This window comes from Rhinoderma darwinii, chromosome 10 (genome assembly GCF_050947455.1).
Source record: "Rhinoderma darwinii isolate aRhiDar2 chromosome 10, aRhiDar2.hap1, whole genome shotgun sequence".
NCBI classification, from domain to species: Eukaryota; Metazoa; Chordata; class Amphibia; order Anura; family Rhinodermatidae; genus Rhinoderma; species Rhinoderma darwinii.
Window position 1 is genome coordinate 67841381 of NC_134696.1, and position 19766 is coordinate 67861146.

The 19766-nt window shown below is 41.1% G+C and overlaps 1 protein-coding gene across 7 annotated transcripts in view; it reads right to left on the reverse strand.

Annotated features, from left to right (window-relative positions):
• The window catches only part of EPN1 (epsin 1), a 185161-nt gene that overhangs the window by 72174 nt on the left and 93221 nt on the right, over window positions 1-19766 (reverse strand). For all 7 annotated transcript variants that reach the window (XM_075840024.1, XM_075840026.1, XM_075840023.1 and 4 more), the window contains exon 4: window positions 14688-14937. In XM_075840024.1, coding sequence (XP_075696139.1) covers window positions 14688-14937 — 250 coding nt within the window. The remainder of the gene's footprint in view (window positions 1-14687; window positions 14938-19766) is intronic.

Genomic DNA, 19766 nt, shown 5'->3' on the forward strand with positions numbered 1-19766 from the left:
TAATCTATATTACAGCGCCGATCAGATTATGTACAATATAGGCCATTTATAATGTGGTGACAGTGCCTCTTAAAGCTCGAAGTGTCCAAGGCTTTAGTCACATCTGCGTCGGGACTCCCTTCATGGGTTCCGTCAGACCTTACCGAAGGTCTACCCAACAGTAGATGTCCATTTGCATTACCATTGATTTCAATGACGATGGATCCGGTACAAATGGTTTCCGTTTGTCACCGTTGTGTAAGGGTTCCGTTGTTTTGAGTGAATCAATAGTGCAGTCTACTACAGTATTGAGTCCGTCAAAACAATAAAACCCTTACACAACTGTGACAAACAGAAACCATTTGCACCTGATCCATCATGATTGAAATCAATGGTGATGCAAACGGAAACCTACTGTTTCCGTTTATTTCATTTTGGATTCCAGGGTTTCCCTGACAGAAAGGTCCAACGGAACCCATTAACGGACGGATTTTGTCTGGTAATGCTCCTCATCTTCATTAAAGTGAATGGGATTTGAGCCATGTTTTTTTTTTTAAATTCTGGACCCCTTTAATACGGTGTGCTTGAGGCTTTAAATGGGTATTCGCAGAATCAACACTCATCACCTACGAATCAACATTTAGGCCCCATGCACACGACCGTAAAAAAACGTCGTAATTGCGGACCGCTACGGAAGGGTGTCCGTGCCAAAGAACCGTGCCGGGAAAAATGGAGAATGTCCTACTTTTGTTTTTAGTGGGACGTGCTCATTATATGGGAGCACGGAAGGTAAATGCGCCCCGCGGCCGGCGGTGCCCGCAGTCACGGGTCGTGATTACGGGCACGGCCGTGTGAATCAGGCCATGTCCTGTGGATAGATGATAAATGTTGAAGTGTACCTCCACTTTCAGTGATGAACGACTATTGTGCAGGAGTATGCACTATAATCACTTCTCTAAATCATTTGTATTGCCTATTTTGCTTTGAGCAGTAGCATAGACTTTACACAGTCCGTGCTGCTGCTCAAAGCAAAAATCGGTAATACCAGTGAATTAGAGAAACAAATAGGCTGGGATCCCACAGTGCAGATTTGCTGCAGGTTTTGCATGCGTTTTTTAAGTCAAGACCAGGAATGGAACCTAAACAGAATGAATTTTATATATATATATATATATATATATATATATATATATATATATATATATATATATATATATATATATATATATATATATATATATATATATACACACACACACACACACATACATACACACACACATATATATATATATATATATACACACACATATATATATATATAGATATATACACATACACACATATATATATATATATATATATATATATATATATATATATATACACACACACATACATATATATATATATATATATATATATAGTTCACACGTGGTGGATACACTGCGTAACAGCACGCAGCGCCTCCGCCCTGCCAGCCATAGGGAATTCCGGGGGCGAAAATGCGCACCAAACGGTAATGCAGTTTTCCGCCCGGAAGGTCCGCTGCAAAAAAAACTGCAGCACTAAAGCCGGCCGGCCACATAAGATGGCTTCTCATCCCAGGAGACCACTGCAGCCTGTGATAGGCTGCAGCGACAGTTAGAGGAGATCCCAGGAGGATGAAAAACAGACTCCCAGGTAAATTGTATTTTTTTCTGAGTTCCATTCTTTGCGGCGGGATCGCTGCGAATCCGCCGCAATAAAACGGAACTGCTATTTGATGCGAGATTTACATTGAATTAAATGTAAAAGACAATTGACATGCTGCAGAATGAATTTCCGCACCAAAAGGTAAATTTCTGAGTGGTATTTCCGCTCAGTATTTGGATGTTTCCAATGCAAGAGTATAGTATTTTTAGCATAGAACAATAAGAGTGTCACGAGGGATCTGACAGCGACAGAAGGTATAATGTATTTTACCAATAATAAAAGATAAGTTCTGGGAGGAAGTATACAAGGGAATTCTACTTTAATCACTTTGCGCACCTGGATGCGCCATTACGTACGAGTGCAGGGGGTGTTTATTAGAGCGAGCTCACGCGCTCCATATGCTTTGGGTGTCCTGGCTGTTTAACCCCTCAAATGCAGCGGTGAATCGGAACCGCAGCATCTGAGGTGTTGAAAAGACGGGGGCAGCCCTACCGATAGCTCAACGCCCCCCCTACCCCCGATCTCGGGGGGTGACTACAGTGGTCATGGCAGCCCAGAGGCTTGATGAAGACCAGAGGACTGCCTTCACTCTGCCTCTGTTAAACCCTGCTATTGGCAGGGCTTAACAGAAGTCTGTAAAAATGACAATAAACTGCAATACATTAGCATTGCAGTTTATTGTACCAGTGATCTTAAGATCCCGAAGACGGGCTAATAAACTGTAAAAAAATAAAAAATAAAAAAAAGAAGAAGAACAAGGTGAAATTACGTTTTCTGTAGTAAAAAAATAAAAATATAAATATTAAAAGTTCCACAAAAAAAATAAAAAACAAAACACCTTTTCCCATTTTCCCTCTAAAGTAATGTAAAAAATATAAAAAGTTAACAAAAGTTGGTATCGCTGCGTCCGAAAAAAAGTCTGAATTACAATATAGCGTTATTTAACGCGCACTGTGAACACCGTTAAAAAATAAAAATTTTAACCGCCAAAATCAGTTTCTTGGTCAACTTCGCTCTTAAAAAAATATGTAATAATGTTGTATCTACCGAAAAAGTATACCGATAAAAACTACAGCCTGTCCAGCAAAAAGTAAGGGGACTCTTTAAAAGTAGTAAGATATATTTAAAAAACTACCCTATTTTTGGACTATAAGACGCACCTGACCAAGACGCACGCAGGTTTATAAGAAAATAGGGAAAATGTCATATTTTACTACTTTTACAAAGAAAAAACTATTTGTTAAAAAAAATTATTTGTTCTGTCTCACCACATTCTGAGTGTCATTTTTTGGTACATACGATTTTTTTTTTTAAACTATTTCATTCCTTTTTTTGTGCTTGGGGAAAAATGGGAAAAGCTTTTTTTTTTTTTTTACTTTTAATATTTTTTTTACACTCCTGAAAATGAATCGGACTTTTTTTTTTTTTTTTTTTTTTAACACATTTTATTAGTTCCCCTAGGGTACTTGAAGCATCGATCATTAGATCGCTGGTACAATACACTGCAATACATGGATGAGTTATGTAAACAGCGTAACTCGCTGAGCTACGGTGTTTCAGTAACTCCCATAGTAACTCCCATAGTAACTCCCATAGTAGTGAATGGCAGTTACAGAAGCAGCGTAGCATGCTACGCTATTTCCGTAACTATTATCCAGTTCTATGGGCGTTACGGAAACAGCATCTCATTGAGTTACACTGTTTCCGTAACTCGACCATGTACGCTGTTATCGGAGTTACCGAGTTCCGGAAACAGCGTAGCTCGTGGTGCTACAGTGTTAACGAAATTCCCATTCACTTCTATGGGAGTTATGGAAACCGCATAGCTCAACGAGCACTCGGTGATTTCCATAACTCCCGACCACCTAACCAGGCAGTGGCTGGGAGACAGCAGATCGAGTAAGTTAGAACGGGGTTTAGGGGGCCCCGTTCTAGAGATAGGTGTGGGTCCCAGAGGTGGGACCCGCATCTGACATTTATGACATATCCTGTGGATGTGTCATAAATGTCCTTCTTGTCGCTACTGACCGCGGCAGTTAACTGGTTAAATGGCCAGGAACAGCGCAATCGCTGACACCTGCAGTGTATGGAGTGGACACAGCGCATGAGTCCGCTCCAAACATCATCCCGTCCCCACTCCATGATGTGCCGGCACGTCATGGGTAAGCACGTCAAGTAAGGAAGCGGCCAGGGGGCCCGGCGGTGCCAGGTCCCTTGACTGCCGACTATAAGACACAGGACATTTTAGCAAGATTTATTCTTGCTAAAAACTACGTCTTAGGCCTAATTCACACGAACGTGCTCGGTCCGTGATATATGGTCCGTGTGTCGGCCGCATTTCCCGGACCGAACACACTGCATGGAGCCGGGCTCCTAGCATCATAGTTATCTATGATGCTAGGTGTCACTGCCTCTCCGTGGAACTACTGTCCCGTACTGAAAACATGATTACAGTATGGAACAGTTGTCCCGCAGCGAGGCAGTGACACCTAGCTCCCTGCAGTGTGTTCGGTCCGGGAAATGCGGCCTGTATATCACGGACCAAACACGCTTGTGTGAATTAGGCCTAATAGTCCGAAAAATACAGTATATAAATTTGGTATGAGCGTAATCATAGTCGAGTGCGCTATTGACTCAGTCACAAAAACGGAAACCTGGCGGAATGGTGACAAGCGAAAGCCATTAGCAATGTTTCTGTCACCATTGAAATTAATGGTGATGTAAACGGAAGCTAAGGTTTCCGTTTGTCTTTCCATTGAGGGGTCACCTGACGGAAACCTCCAACGGAAACCCTGAATGGAAAGCGAACGCTGATGTGAACTGGCCCTTTTTTTTTTAGAAGATATAGTTAACAACAATCGTCTATAAAGTGTGGATAATGGTTTAGACAACGTCTCATGAGGGCATATCTAAGCTGGAAGTAGCAGAATCGGAGATTGGTCAGGATCCGGTGTTTGGACCGAAATTGGGCAAATGTAGCTATGCTATCTTCCAAGACTACATCCTCCAAGGTCAATATACACAGGGTTGCCCACTCACAAGGGTTAGGCAGGCCCCTGAACTAAGGCAGAAACGGGTTATACCAGAGTGGTGTCCTAGAAACCTCCGGGAGACCTCTTAGCAACGAAGATTTTTGCCAGACCTTCAGAGTAGTTTTCATTGGGACTGTGTCCAGGAGGAGCGGGGTTTGCCTATACATAGAGTTCACTAGTGCTTTATAACCGAGAAGTAAAGCTTCCATCTCAGTACAGGGTTAAAAGTGTCTATGGGTAAACCACCACAAAACATATCAGTAGGCTGGAAAGGAAGTAGAGGTATAAATTTGGGAGGGCCAGTCCACCATGCCCAGTGAGCAACTGTAGTGTGCCTAGAGTGATTCTAGCAGTACCCCCTGTCCAAATAAAGATCTAAGATCTTTGTCAATGTTGGAGTACAGGGATAATGGTAGCCATACTGGAGAGTTGTGAAAGAGATAAGAATCTCGGTAATGTCTTCATTCCGACCTGTAACTGTGAATGGGAGGTGCTTCCATCGATCAAAGTCTATTTGAAGACGTTGTACCAAAGGAGTGACATTATCAGGTATGAAGGTACCAGAGTTAGGCCTTATTTACATGAACGTGTTTCACGTCTGTAATACGTGCATAAAAATCACGCGCGTCGCACGGACCTATGTAACTCAATGGGGCTGTCTAGACAGTCCGTGATTTTCACGCAGCGTGTCTCCGCTGCGTAAAACTCATGACATCTTATACTTGAGCGCTACAGTTGTTAAATAAATGGAGAAAAAAAAAAGCACCACATTCATTGCAGTTTCTAAGCATCAAAACCACGTGTCCCAAGGATGGCATATGCGTGAAAATCACGCAGCCACGCACCAAACACTTATGACACACGGAACTGCAACGCGCAGAAAAACGCTGCGTTCGTGTGAAATTCGCCTTTATCATTATACCTATATAAGTAAATTTAATTCGCCCATTGCAATGGAGAAGGGAGTGCAGTCGCCCTAGCCGCAATGTCTATCGTCATTATCAAAGATTTTGGCCAATTCACACAGAGGCCAGAGAAGGATGTAAATAAATTAAATCGAGATAACATCGCCTGTAAAGATGGACCTGGATCATTCAGGAATAGTAGCGTATCATCTGCGTAGAGAGAGAGACACATTCCTCCCTTTCACCCATCTCAAAACCCTTTCTATCAGGAGAGGCTCTTAAAGCTAATGCTAATTAGGGTTGTTACGATAGCACAATTTGGACTTCGATACTTCGTGTAGTATTGCGTTACTCGATACCAAAACGATACTTTTGGCAACAATAAAAAATAAATGAAAAAAAGTCCTTGAATTTTCTGATGTGAGGCACGAGGTATTATGAATTTTGAATCTCCATATGCCTCACATTAATAGTAATTAACCCCATCATGTTCCTCAGTCATAATGTACAACATTGGGTTAATGTGTGAGGTACATGATGGGGTTAATTACTATTAATGTGAGACAAATGGAGGTTCAAAATTCATAATACCTCGTGCCTCACATTAATAAGTGAAAGAAAGCAGTTTTTATTTTATTTTATAAAAGCATAAACATCATAAATGACGCTATAAATTCATTACGGTCGCGACGATACAGAATGTGTATATCTTATGTTTTGAGAATTCTTTTTAAAAAAAAGTGTGTTTTTTTTAACATTACTTTATTTTATTTTTTTACTTTTTATTTTTAAACTTTAATATACTGGCATATATTTATATGCCAGTACATTAGCCTGTGTACTGATAGGTATGTTCTAACAACTGCCTGTGTACTAAGTATGCCCTAACAGGAAATATGGTTAGACGGCCCTTGGGTCCTTCAATGGACCCTGGGCTGTCTGCCCATATATGGTATGTCCCTCGATCACGTCACAGGAATTCCCTGTGACATGATCCATAGGGCATCCCCCCCCCCCCCCTTCTCATTTACCTCTTGAATGCTGCGGTCAGCTTTGATCGCCGAATTCAGGGGAATAACGACGCAGATGAGAGATTTCTCGGATCTCTGCCGCGGGGCTGTGGAATACAACCATTGCCCGGCTCCTGACAATAAGTGTGTTTGCGCGGTCAGCATAAGGTGATGCGACCGGCGCTGCACTAAAGAGCGGCAGCGCAGGCACTGAAGACAGAACATGGGGGTGTTTTGTAGTGTGCCCACCATGGTCGGTCTTCAGTGCCGGCGCTCATTAGTGTTTAATGATTAAAACCATTGAATGTTGATGATTATAGCTAACAGTTAATGAAAACCCGAAATTTTGTATCTCAGAAAATTTGAAAATTAAAATAGGCCCAATTTAAAAAATTATTTTTAATACTGAAATGTTGGCCTACTGAAAAGTATGTACAGTATTTGCCCTCAATACTTGGTCGGTCCTCCTCGGCTTCCTGTCAGAGTGACAGTTACGTCACAATGACAGTTAGGAGTACATTACACTACGTGTGTAGTGTAATGTAGTCTAGCAGCAATCAAAGCTGCAGGTCTCGTAGTTCCCTAATGGGACAAGTAAAAAAGTAAAAATAAGTAATAAATGTTTTTAAAAAAAAAAGTGTAAAAATGAGTTATAAGTTCAACAAACACAAAATGCTTTTTTTTCCTATAAGACTTTTATTATAGAAAAAAAACACACACATTTGGTATCACCTCGTTCGTAACGACCTCAACTATAAAACTATAATGTTATTTTTCCCACACGATGAACACCCCAAAGAAAAAAAATCAATAAAAAAACGACAGAAGCGCAATTTTTTTGGTCACCACCCCACACAAAATAAAGAATAAAAAGTGATCAAAAAGTCACATGTACCCAAAAACAGTACCAATAAAAACTTCAATCCGTTCCGCAAAAAACAAGCCCTTACACAGCTTTTTCTGACTAAAAAATAAAAAAATTATGGCTCTCAGAATATGGTGACACAAACGCTAAAAAAAAGGAAAAAAAAACTATATACAAATTGTATCGCCGTAATCGTACCAACTCGCAGAATAAAGTAAAAATTTCATTTATAGCGTACGGTGAACGCCGCAAAAAATAAAAATTTTCAGAATTCCTGGTTTTTGGTCAGGATTGCAAAAAAATTTAATAAAAAGTGATCAAAAAAAAAATAAAAAAAAATAAATAAAAAATAAAAAAAATCGCATGTACCCAAAACTACAGATTGTCCCGCAACAAATAAGCCCTCACACGGCTCCGGTGGTGAAAAAATAAAAAAGTTCTGGCTTTCAGAATATGGCGAGGCAAAATGTGCCGAGTGTTCCAAAAGCGGATAAGATCAGGCGCCATTTATCAGTGCGACACCACCCACATATCTGTGGATAATTATTTATTTACCCCATTATTATACCCTCTTATTATACCCTGATGTACTCCGCACAGATTACATATACCCTGATGTACCCTACACAGATTACATATGCCCCCACATTATAAACTGAAATACCAGCAAAACCCCAAACAAAACTATAACCAAGCAAAATCTGCGCTCCAAAAGCAAAATGGCGCTCCCTCTCTTCTGAGCCCTGCAGCGTGCCCAAGCAGCAGTTTGTGCCCACATATATGGCATCGCCATACCCGGCAGAACCCGCTTAAGGTTTTAGGAGGTATTTGTCTTATGTGGCACAAACTGGGCATAACATTATGCACTAAAATGGAATATCAATGGAAAATTGCAATTTTCACTTTGAACCATCCGCTGTGCACTAACCCCTTTGTGCACTATGACTTAATTGCCCGTCATGGTGCGGGGGTTGATGTATGGAGCCGGCTCACGCGCTGACCCCGCTTCATACGCTGCGAGTGTCAGCTGTGTATTACAGCTGATACCCGGGACTAACGGACAGGTATAGCGATCGCTCTGTTACAGGAGCCTGTAAGAACAACAATATACTGCAATACATTAGTATTGCAGTGTATTGTACCAGCGATCCAATGATCGCTGGATCAAGTCCCCTAAGGGGATTAATAAAGGGTGTAGAAGATTTAAAGTTATTAGTAGTGAGAATTTTTTTTTTGAAAGTTCAAAAAAATGAACAAAATTGGTATTGCTACGTCCGTAAAAGTCCGATCTATTACGATATACCATTATTTAATTCGCAAGGTGAACACCTTAAAAAAAATAATAATTGAAACCGCCAAAATCGCTGTTTTTTTTTTGTCACCTTCGCTGTAAAAAAAAAAAAAAAAAAATGTAATACAACTTTTTTATCTCTTTTTATGTACCAAAAAACGGTACCAATAAAAACTGCAGCTCCTCCCGCAAGAAATAAGCCCTCACACCACTCTATTGATGGAAAAATAAAAAAGTTATGGCTCTTGGAAGGCAAGGAGTGAAAATCTAAAAGAAAGCAAAAAATGGATCAGTCCTGAAAGGGTTAATTAATTTCTAATGAAAAAACGTATGACCACATGTGGGGTAGTTCCGTACTCGGGAGAAATTGCTTTATGAAAAAATTGTTGTTTTTTTCCTCCTTTATCCCTTGTGAAAATTCAACATTTTAGTGGAAAAAAATTTGATATTAATTTTCACGCCCTAATTCTAATCAACTCTGCAAAACACCTGTGGGGTCTAAATGCTCACTATACCCCTAGAAAAATTCCTTGAAGGTTTTTCCAAAATGGGATCACTTTTGGTGTGTTTCCACTGTTTTGGTTCCTCCAGTGCATTGCAAATGCGACATTGCACCGAAAACCATTCCAGCAAAATCAGAAATCCAAATTGCGCTCCTTCCCTTCTGAGCCCTGCTGTGGGTCTAAACAGCAGTTTTCTTACCACATATGGGGTATTGACGTAATCGGGAGACATTGCTTTACAAATGTTGGGGTGCATTTTCTTCGTTATTCCTTGTAAATATTAAAAATGTCTTATGTTTTTCCAGAAGAAAAGTAGATTTTAAATTTTTACAGACTAATTCCAATATATTTAGTGAAAAACCTGTGTGGTCAAAATACTTACTATACCCCTAGATAAATACCTTAAGGGGTTTAGTTTTCTAAATGGGGTCGGTTATGGGGAGTTTCTATCGTTCTGGCAGCTCAAAGCCTCTCTAAATGTACATTGGGGCCTAAAACATTTTCAAGCAAAATATGAGTCCTGAAAGCCTCTGTGTGCTCCCTTCCTTTTGGGCCCTGCCGTGTGTCCAGGCAACGCATTAGGGCCACAATGTGGGTATTTTTGAAAACAGGAGAAACAGGGATGATAGATTTTGTGTTGTGTTTCTTCATTTTCATGGTCGCTTTACAAAGAACTCAGTCTTCAAACTGTTACTTTTATGAAAAAAGTTAAATTAATTTTTTTTTCACCTGCTATGCATTAAATTTAGCAAAAGACAGTGGGGTCAAAATACTTACTATACCCCTAGATAAATACCTTAAGGGGTCGAGTTTTCTAAATGGGGTCATTTCGGTGGTTTCCATCACTCTGAGACCTATGAGCCTCTGAAAACTTGGCTTGGTGCAGGAAAACAAAATGTACTTCAAAATGTATAAAATTATTATTCAATTTGTAAGTCCTCTAAATTGCTGAAAATTTATTTATTTTTTTCAAAAGTGCTGCCAAAATGGAGTAAAGAGATAGAAATATATATTTAATTAAAAAAATTGTACGATGTGTGTACATATGTGACATTGCAGTTAAAAATAGGGGAAATTGATAATTTTTACAACATTTCTTCCATTTTTCTAGTAATTTCCGCAAATTGTATCAGTCTACTTTTACCACTAAAATAAAGTACAACATGTGACAAAAAAACGATGTCAGAATTACTTGGATATTCAAATCTTTTACAGAGTTATTCTCTGATAAAGTCAGACATACCAGATTTGACAAATCTGGCTTGGTCATTAAAGGGAACCTGTCACCAGCAATACCAGCAATACCAGGTGGTAGTGGGTGAAAAATAATTTCTATATAACCTATAATTTTCGGCTTAGTTGGCTCTGTAGCTTTAGTATTCAGTTTTTTAGTGTTCCCACACCGTATGCTAATGAGCATAAAAGAGTCAAATCTTCGTTTGAAAAGAGTCGTATCTTCATTCCTCAAGTCTTTCCGAGTTTACCCCACCTCTTTATTTTTGATTGACAGCTCCTCACCTGCCCCCAACACACAACATCCCGCGCTTGTGCATTGATGTCCATTGATTATTACGGTAAAAAACGCAAAATGTTTGCAGACCGTTACTTACAGTCGGAGGAGGAGTTTACGAGAGGGGATAACGGCAATGAACTTTTGATAGCAGCGGCCAGTGAGGGATAAGTAAAGTTCAATAGGTGAAATGCTGGTGACAGGTTCCCTTTAAGGTCCAAACTAGCTTGGTCATTAAGGGGTTAATGTGAGGTATGAGTTATTAATTTTGAACCTCCATGTGTAGTAATTAACCTCATCATGTTCCTCACACATTAACCCAATGTTGTCCATTATGACTGAGGAACATGATGGGGTTATTTACTATTAATGTGAGGCACATGGAGATTCAAAATTCATCACACCTCGTGCCTCACACCAGAAAATGTTAGAACTTTTTTTTTTGTTTTGTTGGCAAAAGTATCGTTTTGGTATCGAGTATCGCAATACTACACGAAGTATTGGTATCGAAGTCCAAATTCTGGTATCGTAACAATCCTAGTGCCTTTGATTCAAGCTTTTGCTCTCTTCTAACCAATACCTGCCTGGGGCTAGTCTGTCACTACACTGCAGCGCGGTCCGGACTCCACACCAGCGGCGCAAGTGACACAGGCATGTGATCAAAAGATTAGGACCACATGTAGGGTGTTCCTAAACACAGGAAACACTGCATAATAATTAGAGAGCTGTCTTGTTATGGTGGCACCACATATTGGTATATCTATAGAAAAAAAACTCATTTTCACTCTGCAACATCGAGTGCACACTAATTTCTGCAATACACCTGCGCGGTTAACATGTCCACTACACCCCTAGGTGAATTCATTGAGGGATGTAGTTTCCAAAATGAAATCTGTGCTCAAAAAGCCAAATGGCGCTCCTCTTCTGACCCTTGCCGTGTGCCCAAACAGCAGTTTATGACCACATATGGGGTATTTCTGTACTCTAGAGACGTTGCTTTACAAATGTTGGGGTTCTTTTTTCCTTTATTTGTTGAGAAAATGAAAAATTGAGCTAAAGCTACGTCTTATTGAAGAAAAGGGATTGTTTTTATTTTCACTGCCAAATTCCAATAAAATCTATGAAACACCTGTGTGGTCAAAATGCTCACTACACCCCTAGATGAATTCCTCAAGGGGTGTAGTTTCCTAAATGGATTCACGTTCGTGTCAATGAGCATTTAGGTCTCATGCACACTTTCGGTCGTTGTACGGCCGCTAATGAGGGATCTGCAAAACAGTCTGTTGTTTCACAGACCTAATCAATGAAAAGGCCGAGACTGTTCAGTCAAAAACGGACAGGAGTAGGACAGTCCTATTTTTGACGGGACGGCCGCACGGTTCCGTTGAAATGAACGTGTCAGGGTGCTATCAGTTAAAAAACGGATAGCACCCTGACGAAAAAAACTGAAGTGGGCATGAGGCCTTAGGGCCAGATCACACAGAGTTCTTTGACACGTTTTTTTGACGCGGAAACTGCGTCGGAAAAACCGTCTTGCGGGAAAAAGCGACATGCTCTATCTTTGGACGTTTACGTCTCTGACCTCCCATTGGCATCAATGGGAGGCAAAGAAAGCGTATTTCGCAGCATTTTTTGCCCGCGATATTCAATGGCCGTGGGAGAAAAACGCAGCAAACGGTGTGCAGGCAGATCAAAACCTGCCTCAAAATTCCAGACAGAATTTTGAGGCAGAATTTTCTGCCTGCAAAAAACTCAGTGTGAACATAGCTTTACTGTGAGTCCAGAGATCGTTTTATAAGGAGTTACGTTCTCCCAGGTAGCTTCTTAACCCATTCACTTCCTGCTGCCTTTCAAGGCTTAAAGGGACAGTGTCATGATTTTTTATTTATTAATTTGTGTTTTTATTTAATAAAATATTATATTGACTATTTAATTATTCACACAGTTTTTGTGGTTTTATTGACACTTTCTTACTGTACTGGGGGCTGCCATGTTTTATTTCATCTTTGTATGTGTCTCTTAACGACACATACACAGATGGAATACGGCAGCACAGGGCAGAGGACACAATGAACGGGAGCCGTCCATTGCCTCTGCTATCTGGCTCTGTACTGAGCAGACGCAGGTCAGAGTCACACAGCAGAGAAGCCGGTTTGTAGGGAGATAGCAGGCGCCATTATGAAGACCGGCTGCACTGCAGGTAAGGTGTGTGTGTGTGTCTCTGTCAGTCTCTCTCTCTCTCACAGACCCCTGCTCCCGTGACCCCCGGCGGGGGCCCCCCCCCCAACGGCCCTCCCCCCTACAGCTACCCTATAGCCTTGAAATGCAGCAGGAACTGAATGGGTAAACAAAGTGGTTTTCTTTATCTTTAGTTATGATAACGCAGTAGCAGAGAGCAGTGTCGGTGAAGGAGCCTCAGTCCAAAGAGCAGTCATATATCACATGCAGACTTTGGGTGTAATTTATCAAACTTTCTACACCAGAAAAGTCACAAAAGGCCCCAAACCAAAAAGTCACAAGTTGCTGTCCAAAATGCCACTTGCCCGTTTTGAGCCACCCACTACACTTTTGTAGAAAAGGACGTGACCTCTGGGAAAGAGCGTGACCACTGAGGCCCAACAAATTTATTATAATTTATCCAGGCTAATTGTAACATAAGGACACGCTAAAATGGCCTATTGCACCAGCCAAAATGATCAACAAGACAGGTCGTTGATCGGCGCTTGTGCGCTCCAGTCACAATGAGATATGTATAGGGACGTGCGCTCCTTACTACGATCGCTCATCCCCATACATTTTTCATCATGCCTGCAGCTGTGCTACCAACAACGATAATATTAAAGTTTTTTAAAACGACACGATCAGCTAATGAACGAGCGTTTTCTCGTTCATCTGCTGATCACTGTCCGGTTTACACAGGGCAATTATCGGCAACGAGCATTGTATGAACACTTGCCTGCCTGATGATTGTCCAGTGTTAAAGGGCCTTAAGCGTGTATGTCTGGATCTTTCCAGGCGTACACGCTAACCGTAGGAAAAGGCGTATGTGATTGGGACCTTATGTGTATTTTAACTCAGGTCTCACTGTTCTCCTGCTGTTCATATGCACCACACCATATGTACTGTACATTGTTTACTAGCAATGTACCATATATACCGTATCTTGGTATTTTTTTTTTCAGTTTAACAAAAATCTGAAAATCGAGATTCAAATTGAAAATCGGCCATAGTGTTGAAAAAGCTCTAGATTCTATTTTTTGGCAAAATCGCCTAGCCCCAACATGGGGTATATTTTGTACAGTGGTCCCTCGGCGGTTTAATTACGGTTTGGTTTGTTCTGATCGCAGTGATACCATATATGTCTATGGGCCTGTTCACATCAGCGGTGTGCTTCTGTTTAGCTTTCTGTTCATCTGTTCCGTCAGAGGAACAGACAAAAAGGAAAAGTATCGTATACGCTTGTTTTTGCCATTGATTTCAATGGTGTTTTTTTCTTTATTTGTTTCAGTTTGGATCCATTCCATTAGGTTTCAGTTTTTTAATAGCTTTGTGGGAAAATAATCAGTATTCTGGGCTTAGAAGTCCAGTGGGCGGTCCTACTCAATGATTGACAATTATTTCTGCATGCACACCCACCCAGGGAAGGCTGCCAGAATAAGCAGAGGTTTAATGAATAAATTACAAATTATACAGAATATTTTCCCACAAAACTATATATCAATCTGCTCAGCTTCTCCTGCTCTACAACTTGTTGCCTGCAGATAGGACTGTATTTTTCAAGGTGACCGGTTCCCTTTAATCTACATTTCGGTTTATCATTTTATTACATACAAGCAAATCATGAGAAACGTTAGGTCACATCTAAATGTCACAAAACCATAATGCATTCATACGTACATGTAGAGGTTTGCGCCAGCTTCTCCTTAGTCTTCAGGGCATGTGCTCTTTCTTCTTTCAGCCTTTCATCATCCTTCAGGAGAGATACCAATTGTTTAGCCTTCTCTCTGACATTTACACCTTGGTCTTTCCCATCTCTATCCACATATTGAAAATCTTTCAGTGTCTGAATAGCATATATATTTTCTTTGCACTGCTGCGCTACCCGTTCTGAGCCGGTTTTTATTAGATACTCCATTAGAGTCATAGCCTGCAAATTTAAAACAAAATATATAATCTTTTAGGGAAGGTATTAATAATGACAAAAGATAACAAACAGGTTACATGCACAAGAATGAAGCCGAAAACCAACATCAGAAAAATCAAAACACAAAATGTACAAATCGGCTTCGTTCACATCTGCGTTGGGGTCCCGTTTCGACGTTCCGTCGGAGGTTTCAGTCAGAACGGGACCCTGAACAAACACAAACTAACACGAACGGAAACCAGAGGTTTCCGTTTTCATCATCGATTTCAATGGTGACAGACCCGGTGCCCATGGTTTCCGTTTGGGTCTGTTGTGCACCGGACCCGTCGTTTTGCCGGAAGCAATAACGTAGTCGACTACGCTATTGCATCCGGCAAAACAACGGATCTGGTGCACAACAGACACAAACGGAAACCATGGGCAACGGGTCTGTCACCAGTGAAATCAGTGGCTATGGAAACGGAAACCTCCGGTTTCCGTTCGTGTCAGTTTGTGTCTGTTCAGGGTCCCCCTCTGACTGAAACCTCCGACGGAACATCAGAACAGGACCCCAACGCAGATGTGAATGAAGCCAAAGGATGGTTTTACTTTATTTTCTTAAAAAGGACCAGTCACCACTCCAGATATTTGTTATGGTAAATAATTGTATTTCCCAGTAAACAATAATTATGGAGCATATATTCTTAAAACTGTACGATTTGCCATTCCTCTGTAGTCCCTCCTAACCACTCTGGCACACGACCGAGATCGAGCCGTGAAAAACCATCTGTGAGTCGGATGGATTTCCTGGCCTGACCACGGTACAGGTGAACGGGACTCATGGAGTCAGACATTTACGATGCTAGGATTCTCTGCCTCCCCATGGAACTGCTGTACAATACTGTAGCATTTTGTTTAGTACAGAAGATACAGTTCCGTGGGGAGGCAGGGACTCCCGGCATCATAAGTTTCTATGATGCTAAGAGACCCGTTTACCTGTACCATTGTCGGGCTGGGAAATCCGGCCGACATACGGACCGTTTTCCACAGCCCGATCTCGGTCGTGTACCAGAGCTGTAAAAATGTATGAATGTATTGACAACTGCTACCAATTGAGGGTGTGTCCCTACACAGACTGACACTGTCCAATCAGTGCAGACAGAGTGAGACCGTAGGGTCACGCCCCTTTGACAATGGGAATGGTAACACCAAGGTGTAAATTTATTCACAGATTTCTAGGAGGAAACACAGAGGAATGGCACAACATAGAGTTCCAAGTAAAAATTCTCCAGAATTGTCATATCATATCACGGGCAATTAGGGCTGGGCGATTTTGACAAAAAATAAAATCTAGATTTTTTAACACTTTGGGCGATTTTCGATTTGAATCTCAAGTTTCTTATTTTTTTTCTCTTTATTTAACAGTAACAGAGATAATTGAATACATTTTCTTTATATAAATAACTTTTTAACATATATTGCTAGAATTATTGTACGTAACTTGACAACTCTTAACCTCTGCAAATAATTTATTTTATCATAAATACAATTGGAAAAACGTCTAATTCGTTATAACGTGTTTTCCCTGGCAGGGAACAGGTCAACAGAATCTATAATCAATGATGCGCTGCATGAACTAAAATCCCCCTCTGTCCGTCACCCCCTCAGCCGGTCTCTGACATTGCAGGCGAGAGCAGTGTAAAGTGCAGCAGGGCCAGGCAGATCGCGCCGAGCGGGCACTCTGGGGAGAGATTACATTAGTGTCTGAAGTCTGAGCAGGGGGTGGTGTGATCTGCAAGGGGGCGGTATCCATAGGGCGGTGTGGCTATGTACTAGGAGTCCCTGCTTCTCTGTGGAACTGCTGTTCCGTACTGTATCATTTTGTTCAGTACAGTACAGCAGTTCCGTGGGTGGCAGAGACAGAACGGGGCGGACCAGGAAGTGACAAGATGACAAGGCGGAGCTTCCTCCTGCAGCACGGCACCACTAAAGAATCTATTATACGATTTGGTTATAAAACAGAATCGTGAGAGTCTTTAAGGGCGAATTAATTTGATTAATCGCACCGATCTATGGGCAATACAAGCATTTACCAAAGTAGACATGTCAGGAGTGGTGAAAAGTCCTCTTTAACCCCTTCCCACCACAGCCATTTTTCATTTTTTTCAATTTCCTTTTTTCCTTCCCACCTTCCAAAAGCCATAGCTTTTAATTTTTTTCGTCATTATAGCGTATAAGGGCTTTCTTTTTGCAGGATGAGTTGTCACTTTTTCACAGAACCATTTATTGCACCATATAATGTAGTCGGAAACTGGAAATAATTCATTTTTTGGGTTTTATTTTTACGGTGTTTAACATGCAGGAAAATGGTCAAGTTAACATTATTTTACAGGTAGGGCTGGGCAATTATGACCTAAATCAAAATCACGATTAATTGAAAATGTCAACTCTAGTACGATTAACGAACGATTATTTAGTCCACATCCCCTTTTACATGCCACGCCCCTTATTTGCATGCTAGGACACTGAATTAATATTTATTCCAAGCCTGCTGTATACTACTGTATCTGATATACCCCCACGTAGTGTAATGCCCCTATAACTGCCCTCCACACAGTATAATGTCCCCCATAACTGTCCTCCACCAATGCATTCAACTGTATCTGTGTCCTGAAGATGCAGATACAGTTTAAACCAGGAAAAAATTATTCATAAAACCGAAATTCACAAGATGACGTCGATTAATTGCGCTGCATTTTAGATTTTGATTAATTGTCCAGCCCTAGCTGCAGGTCAATATGATTGCAGCGATACCAAATTTATATAGGTTTTTTTTTGTTTTGTTTTTAACGATTTACTACTTTCACAAGGAAAAAAATAATTTGATTTGTCATTATGAGCCATAACTTTTGTTTTTCTGTTGATTGAGAAGTGTGAGGGCTTATCTTTTGCGTGGCAAGCGGTAGTTTTTATTTTGATACTTTGACGTTTTGATCACTTTTTATTCCGTTTTTTTGTGGGATATGAGGTAACCAAAAAACAGCAATTTTGGTGTTTTTTCTTACGGTGTTAACCATGCAGGTTAAATAATGTTATATTGTAATAGCTCAGATTTTATTAGAATGGGTGATACCAGTCAGGCTCTATTCAAACGACAGGGTCTAGGTGTCGGCCGATAAAACCGGCCATTTTGTTCCGTTTTGCATCCATTCTGTTTCGGGTCGCGTTACGGTTTGTAACGGCCGTTTGTGACCCGTCTTGCATAAATTTTTCACTGTCCGTTTTAAAAGCGCATAAATATCATTTGTAAATTTTTTTTGGTCCCAACTCACTAAAAACACTCACAGGAAGGTCACATGATAGCAGTCTCACCATTTTCTCTTGCTTTCAGAGAATAGAGATCTTTGTCTGTTGCCACAGATTCTTTGTATTGGTTTCTGGCTTTTTCTCTATTTTTTACTTGCTATGATGTCCTCACAACCATTGAAACATGTACTGCAGTTTTGGCTGATTTCTCGAATTCAATCGCAGATATTGATGTCCTCTGTAGGTAGTGCCACACACAGCGCCCCCTTGTAGGCAGTGCCACACACAGTGCCCCCTTGTAGACAGTGCCACACACAGCGCCCCCTTGTAGACAGTGCCACACACAGCGTCTCCTTGTAGGCAGTGCCACACACAGCGTCCCCTTGTAGGCAGTGCCACACACACGCCTCCCTGTACATAGCGCCATTCACGCCTCACTGTACATAGCGCCATTGGGGCTCTCCCTAGGAGTGGAATCACCAGCAAGAGCATTAGCAACGCTATAGTCGGGGATTCTGCTCCAGGAGGAGCCCATGACGTCACTATCCATATATGGATAGAACACAAGAAAATAGCAATAGGACACTGCGAACACCAATGCTACCTAAACCACTAAACATAACTAAATACGCATTGCTGCTGAGTCTACTTACAATAGTGCGGTGCTTAGCACACATTTTTATCAAATTGTGTGAGCCCACCTGCCCTGACTAGGTGCCCATTATAAGGTGGGTCCATAACGATGCTCATACACCCAGAACTGGGACTAAACCTACATATATCTGGGGATGGTAGGAACCAGCATTAAATGAATTAAAATTAACAGCACATTCCAGCAAAAATAAAAAACAAAACCTGTATACAGGTGCAAGAACCTTCTTGCACCTGTATACACATTTTGTTTGATTTTGCTGGAATGTGCGGTCAAAAAAATCAGCTGTGTGAATAGCCCCATTGGGGTAAACTGTTTTTAATGCAGCACTGTGATGCTCGTTAAAAAAAAACATCCGTTACATGGCCAAGTTTGCCTGTCGTGTAAATAGGGCCTTATTTTTTTACATTGATTTTGGGGGGAAATTCGAAGAGACAGGTTGTTTTTTTTTTAAACTGTATTTTTCATTTCTTTAATTAGTTCCCTTGGAAAATTGAACCAGCGATGGTTGGATCACTTGCACGATCTGCTGCAATACTTATGTATTGCAATTAGGGCCGGCCTTAGGGGTGTGCAAGCTCTGCCACTACTCTGTGCTCTGTTCTTAGTTACACACACGGAGTAAATAAGAGCCGAGGAGCAAGAGAAGAGGAGGAAGCTCTGCCCACAGCCCGTCCTGCAAGAAGCCGGTGAGTATCTGTGTGTATCTGTGTGTCTCTGTGTATACAGTATGTGTCTGTGTTTGTATGTGTATATGTTAGTGTGTGCGCGTGCGCGCGCGCGCCTCTCTGTAAAAGTGTGTACAATATTAAATTAGAACAGATAAAACGGAGATATCTGCGCCGCCCCTTATATATATGCGTGTGTGTGTGTGTATATACGTGTGTGTGTATAC